Genomic DNA, 7,246 nt, shown 5'->3' on the forward strand with positions numbered 1-7,246 from the left:
AACAGAAACTTTGGTGGTGAGAGCACAGAGCAGGAGATCCCTTTAAATTGGTGCCTCCCCCCAACCAAATCATGCCTTTTCAGGCCAAGCCCAAGTCTTCATGGCATGGATCCGGCCCGTGAGCCATAGGTGGTCGGCCCCTGCATTGAGGGGCTGTAATGGGCCCTTCTGGCCTATTTATGAAGTCCAAGAATCACTCTCCCCCTTCTTTGTGCTGGAATTGTGCAGGCAGGATATTACTGTATGAACCCTTACCTGTCTCATTGGAAATGGATGGCATGTGCTCTTTCCTTCTTGCTTATAGCTTAATGTTCCTTATCATCTCCAACAGGCAAATAAAAATTCTGTAACAACAGGTTGCACCGTTATGTGCAAGCACCAAATACCTCTGCGAGCCAGCGCAGAGGCATCATGAGGCAAATAGCTTGCTGCGTTGTACGTACCTCAGCTAAGCCAGATACTCAGCTCTAGGATCCCAACACTTAGAAAACACAGGGAGGAACATTTAAGCCGCTGACTGCCTATTTTGTCCAGCAGAAGGGAGCACGCTGCCCAGCGAGGGCCTCCTTCTGCGGTGGAATTGGGGTTGTTCGAATGCTTTTATTGCTGCTACAAAAAGCAGCAGAGAAAACGTGGCTCCGTCTCGCACCTGAGGTTTGTTGCCGATGCCTTTATTCAGGTCCCCGTCTGTCTCCCGCCGCGTGGCTGCTGCAGGAGTAGAAGGCAGGATTTTCCGCAGAGCCGTGACAGGGAGCTCAGTTCCAGCTTGATCTGGATCACGCGCATTCAAACGCGCAGGGGATGCCCCTGAGAGCCGCCCAGGGAACCGGTGGGGCTTTACCCCCGAACGAGGGTAGAATTTGGCCTGTGGAGTCTGCAGTGTGGACCTTGAAGCAAGAGCCAGAATGACCCAACCTTGGCACTCAGAGCCCAGATGCCTACCTTGTCTTCAGGCAGAGCCCAGGTCAAGGAGGTTAGGGTTAATTTACCATGGAGCAGCTGATGTGCTAAGACCCTTAGCTCACAGTAACTCATTCGTGTGTCCATGCCCTGACACGGGATGTAGACTCTGTTAGCAAGGTGCTCCAACATAATCATTGCAACGCTACAGGTTGCAGTACTCGCTTCCTTCTGGGTCCAGGGTGCCCAAATAGGCATCAGAAAACCATGATTCTTCATTCATATTTGACAATTACAATTGTTTTGCATTGTGAGAGTATCACTGAGGTTCTCCCGTCAGGACAAGGGTCCCCGGGTTGCTTGATGTTGCATGCACGCATGGAGACATGGGGTAACGTCCTGGCTGCATCAGAGCCGGTGGCAGAGCTCCATTGCTTTCATTAGGATCAGAATTTCCCCCCTGGTCTCCGCATTGAAGAATTTGCTGTCTGGGGCAATACCAAGGTTTCAATATCCTCCCACACAGCAGTTTGCAGACTGTATTACAGGGAAGGACATTGTCACTTTATGCCTATGGCTTTTCCTAAAGAAAATATTTTCTGAACTGACAGTGTTTCTTGTCTAGCTTTTTTTTTTTTCCCCCTCTGCTGTGTTGAACTAGCCTCAGGCAAAAGGTATCAATCAGAAGAGTCCAGAGAATCTGGGGCCGTGACATCAGCCAAGAAAGGGCTTCTGCTGGTGTCTTGTGTCTGGGAGTCCCAAGTCCTTTGAGTATTGGGAGGATACGGTTCATCTTAGGTAGGACAAAGGGAGTCTGGTTTGTCAGACAAGAGAAGGAAGTGTCCTTGCCCAGTGGAAACAAGTACTTCTGTCATCCCCGCTGCGCGCGCAGACACCTGGAGTCACGAGCACAATTAATTGTTCTCTTCCAGTGCATTCAGAAACGTGAGGGCGGCATCAAAAACGACAACAGCTGTTGGGGCTGGGGTGTTGTGACCCTACCCCAGCCACAACCGTGTCCGCCGACAGCCCCTCTCTACGGGTGTTTGTACACGCCACGGTTTTTGCCCTTTCTTGCACTGCAACTATTCCAGTTCCTCGTGTGTAATAATTACACGTGCATTTAGGGCAGGGGCGGGCAATTATTTCAGGCAGAGGGCCGCTTACTGAGTCTTGGCAAGCCATCAAGGGCCACATTACAGGCAGCCAGGGGCAGATATATATAAATTTTCTAATTTTTAGGGGCCCCGCAGGCTGGATAGATTGACCTGGCGGGCCACATCCAGCCCACGGGCCGCATTTTGCCCACCCCTGATTTAGGGTGACGTCCTATTTCCTTTTAGCCAGTTTCTAGGGTCTAAGTATGCACTTATGCACAGGTGGTCCTCCTCTTCCAGGACCTGTGCAAGCACAAATGACTTCATGCGTGTGTACTTGGGCACACGTCCCAGAAACAAAGGATGGAAGAGGAAAACCCTCCTTTGTTTTAACCCCAGTGCCTGAGTGTTTGGGGAACTCCCCCAGGAGGATGGAGACAGAGGAAGCGAACATTTGTCTCTGAGATAAAGTGAGAGCCTTGGGAAGGATCATTACATCTCCGTTTATTTTGTCATTGGAAAGTAGTGCCATTTTTCATGGAACAAAGTATCAAATCCCACAGGGCCACGTTGAGTATTACAACCAGATGCTTGAATGGCATCATCCAGGTGATGCTCTGGACAGTGTGGGAAATACCTCCGTGCAGAGCAGGAGGGGAAAACAAAGGGTGCCTAATCATTTTACGTGTGTTGTACCTTTACTCAGAAATATTTCAGGACCCAAAGGAGAGAGCCAGGGCATAATTCGTATAGATGCGGTAATTCAACTTACGTATTTGGGAAATTCTACTGTAAAAGGGTTTTTGCTCGGTCAGGTTTGTACAGTGTCGGTCCTTCGGTTCTCCGTGCCTGGTTTTGGTCACTCAGCAGTGCTGGTAATGGATGGGATCTTTTCATAGTCCCAGCGTGGGCTGTGGGCTGTATCCCTCGGGGCCAGAACATACTCTGCATTTCTCTGTCCCAGCCAAGTGGGAATGCTCTTTGTATTTACTTCCGTTGAACTATTTTATCTGCAGTATTTTTCCTGCTATTTAGTATTTGCATTATAGTAGTGCTCAGCCTCTCTCAGGGCCATCATACCAAGTGATGTACATGGTCTCTGTACCATAGAGCTTGCAACAAAACAAGACAAGATGGATGTAAGATAAGGGCAAATGAACAAAGTTAAAGTTAAAAGGGGTCCAACAACTCACTGTGGACCTGCTGCACCTCGGCAACTGGCCGTGTGCCCACTTTCCCCCCGCAGTAGGTAAAAGCTAAGCTGGCCATTTTATCACTGAATAACACAATGCAAAGCTACCCTAATTTAACTTTCACGTATTGCAGGGAGACAGCAGATGGGCAGACTCGCAAGGTTGATATGCATGCCCCAGGAATGACCTGCACACGGTACCCTGGCTGTAGGGGCCCTATTTAAACTGCCCAGGGTCTGTACACCGTCCCTGTAATGACCAGATCAGCCCCCAGCCATCATATTCAAGTGCCATCTACTCTTGCATTTGACTTACATTTCTCTCTCTCTCTCTTTCTCTCTCTTTCAGCTCCTTCTGCTGTGTCCATCATGCATCAGGTTAGCCGCACCGTGGACAGTATTACCCTCTCATGGTCTCAACCTGACCAACCCAATGGAGTCATCCTAGACTATGAGCTGCAATACTATGAGAAGGTATCAAAACAGCCTGGGGTTTCCCACCTTCAGTGAATGTACGGGGGGAGTAGTGCAAGCCTTGCCATGCTAGGTGTCAAGCTCTTGCCGGGGTTGGCCATGATGGCAAGAGGTGGCAGGTGCCCCAGGATCATGGAGTGGCAGTGCAGCCAGGATTCACAGTGCTGTGGTTAACAGCGAGGTTCAGCACCGTGTCTGACACAAAGGCAGAGTGAACAGCACTGAGTACAATCCCTTCCACTCCCAGGAGATCAATTAAAGAGCAGAACAGGGCCGGCTCTGCTTTGGCATTGTAGCTTTGTTCAGAAATCACCACAGAGGAGCTCTTAGTCCACTGGAAGTAGCTTCCCCACTCTTCGCACATCAAGAGTTTGTTCAGGCCTTTAGAGGGGGGATAGCAGACCCTTTGCCCTGAACCCAAAGAGTAGCTCATCCCTTCTGTTGAGGAGGAGGATGGTGGCCCTGTCCTGGAGCGGGAACATCAGTAGCCGATATACTGGTATCTTGGGTCCAATCCATCCTTGGTGTAGTTCCACAGAGGCTCGTGGGTTTACAGCTTCAGTTCCAAAACTAAGCACGTGTCTACCTGGGGGTTGTTCACACCACTGGAACTGGACAGTGCACGGCCAGGCTGCACCAGTGCAACGTGGGACATAAATCCCCCGTGTGCCTTCGCTATCCCAGTTGGAAGCGGCTGTGGCACTCCCCGAGTGCACGTGCTCCACCAGACAGAGCCCCGCGGTGGACAGCGTTGCACTAAAGTGAAGCGAGGCTCGAGTCTTGCACTGAGCAGGGGTGGCCCTGCTGTGAAGCGGGGCTTGGCCCCCACCATACATGTATGGCATACATGCGACCATGAAACATGGTGGAAGCCCTCTGCACGTATGCAGTGCATCTGTGGCAGACACAGCGTTACTGCAGTGCCTGCAGTGCAGACCAGCCACGTTCTCATCCCTGCTGGACCCTACACGTGGCCAGAGCACCGAGCTTGAGCAGGGCCCAGCCCCAGGGAGGTTGTAGGAGGGACCTGAGAGTAGGGAGTGAGGAACCAGGGGAGTTTTCCACCTGAGAGTCTGTCCCTCCTGGCCTGGACTCTAATAAACTAGACAGGAACAATTACAAAATCGCTAATTAAAAACTTTAAGCAAAATGTGAAAATATTTTTCCCAGCAGCTGCCAGAGGAAATGATTAATCCCCCCTCCACTCGCTGCTTGTGACCTATTTTCTCGTCACCAAGAGCCAGAGGGATAGTATGGAGGGAGAAGCCAGTTTGTAAGCTGTTAAATGGGTCCTGACCTATATTGTATAAATTAGAAGCATTTACTTGACCCCTGGAAATGATCCCAGAATATGTGGCAAGATGGATGACGAGAACATTAGACTGATCCGGGGAGGGAGAGGTCCCAGTTCCTGAGACACTCGAGGCAGTGACAGAGCTCTCTCCGTCTCTCTCTCTATCACTTACACACTCTCTCTCTCTCTCTCTGACACACACACACACACACACACACACACGGTATAAATAGTGGAACAACATATGTAAAGAAGGAGCAACAGTTTGTGGGCCTGTCCTATCAGCCAGCACATACGCCGCAGGATGCTGCTGTCATCCTTGCTCTTGCTGCTTGCAAATGATCTTAGTGCCAAATGGCCCAAATCGCACCAAGACATAATGGCTCTCACAGCTCTCACAGGGCACGTCTACACATGCATTAATGTACTGTAGTTACTGCACATTAACCGGTGGGCATTTATACGCATACTTTTTTGTCCCTGTGACGTGCCGGAGATTAATTGAGTCTGCGTCACGCATGAGCTGATGCAAACTGCGCTGCATGCAGTTGTATAAGTGGCTAAATGCGTGTCAGCATGCAGAAAATGGCAGCAGTGCGCTTTGGAAATAAAGCACCTCCTGTGTGTTTTACTTCAAAAGCGCGTTGCTGCCATAATCTCAGTGCTGACACACATTTCGCTGAGTATACAACTGCAAGCGTTGCAGCGCCAAATGCTTTTCAAAGCACCCGGCACTGCAGCACTTGCACATGTAAGAGTGTCCTGTAATAGGTACTAACTAAATGTGGAGTAACACCGGCACATGCCTTTTTAGTGATGCTAGTGCACAGTAGACTGATTCCACTGCACATTAACACAGCTTTTGTCATGGCGCACTAATGCACGGTAGAATGAGTCTACTGCACATTTAGTGTCTCATGGAGATGTGCCCATGGTGCAGCACAGGGTGTCCAGGGCTAGGATTAGCTGCAGTGTTTGCACGACACAAAGGAGTATCTGAAACCTGAACCATTCCTTGGCATGCAAGAAGGAGGGGGATGCTAGGTGCTGGTATTCATGCTCCATTGGCCCTTTTGGATTCACTCGGTATTCGGACAGTCTGGTCCTTTACCTGGTCCATGATGAGAAAGGAAAGGCCATGTTAACTCTTTGCTCCTTCCCATCTCCAAGTCAAAATGAGCAGCACCCTCTGAAGTTGACTATCAGGCTGGTGTAGAGTGGTGTGCTCTCAGGTCCAGAGCCTTGTCTCAACATTGCCAAAGGATTTGGAGAAAGAAATGCTCCAGTACTGCCTGGGAGAGGACAGCGGGATGGCCGGCTCCAAGGGAATGCCCCTCTTGACCCCGATGATTGTGGTCTTGTGCCCTGAAGCAGCAAGGCCTGTTTTCCTTCTCAGACTCATTTTTGTCTATTAGCGTTTTGTGTTGCAACTCAGATCCCCTCAAGGGCTTGATCCCCATTTGAATCCCGAGAGACATCCTCTAATTCTGCAATATGCTCTTGGGAAGGGGGTCACCAGTCCTGTTCCTGATATTCTTGGCAAGGGCTTCTTGTTCAGGTATACAACAATATTAGATTGCACTCCCTGGGCACATCTACACATGCAAATGCTACCCGATGGGTTTACTCCAGAGTAAACCCACCCTGGGCAGGCACCTGCATGAGGGGGCATTTGGGACCAGATTTGTAGATTAGCAAAGCAGAGCAAATTACTGGGCAGTAAGGGTCCGCACGGGTAGACAACGATGCTTACCGCGCAGTCACTTGCTCTACTACACAGTAAAGTGTCTCGTGTAGACACACTCCCTGTTGTTCTCCATTGAAACCTTTGGGAATTACAACATCGTGCCCGCTCTTTGCGCCTTGAGCAGAGCTGCCCATTGAGTTGCCCCATAATACTGTTGCCTTCGTTCAAATCTGCCAGGGCTGAAACCCTTCTTTAAGGTGCTGGCCTGATAATATAGCTTCAAAGTTGCTGTGCTCTGTCGCTGTTTATCCTCTGCTTTGTGGCACAGGCTTCGCCCAGGACTAGTACCCTTCATGTTGGGCCAAAACCAATCATAATAATCTCGTGACCTTTTCCCATTCTGTATACACCCGTTTAATTTTATTGTCATTTTTTCTCTAAATCTTTATAACTACCAAATCATGACACTGCGCCCACCTGTGTTCTCCAATCTGCTTATAACATTATCATTATTGCTGGTCAAAGAATTGCTGAAGGAACATTTTTCCATCAGAAAATGCCAGTTTGTTGGCATTACACCTTCTGTGGGAGCATGACCATTT

The 7,246-nt window shown here is 49.7% G+C and overlaps 1 protein-coding gene across 3 annotated transcripts in view; it reads left to right on the forward strand.

The window, feature by feature from the left end:
* EPHB2 (EPH receptor B2) overlaps positions 1-7,246 on the forward strand; it is a 121,211-nt gene that overhangs the window by 93,126 nt on the left and 20,839 nt on the right. For all 3 annotated transcript variants that reach the window (XM_014519749.2, XM_006023186.3, XM_014519750.1), the window contains exon 6: positions 3,539-3,663. In XM_014519749.2, coding sequence (XP_014375235.1) covers positions 3,539-3,663 — 125 coding nt within the window. The remainder of the gene's footprint in view (positions 1-3,538; positions 3,664-7,246) is intronic.

The sequence above is a fragment of the Alligator sinensis genome, unplaced genomic scaffold, assembly GCF_000455745.1.
Source record: "Alligator sinensis unplaced genomic scaffold, ASM45574v1 scaffold512_1, whole genome shotgun sequence".
NCBI lineage: Eukaryota > Metazoa > Chordata > Crocodylia > Alligatoridae > Alligator > Alligator sinensis.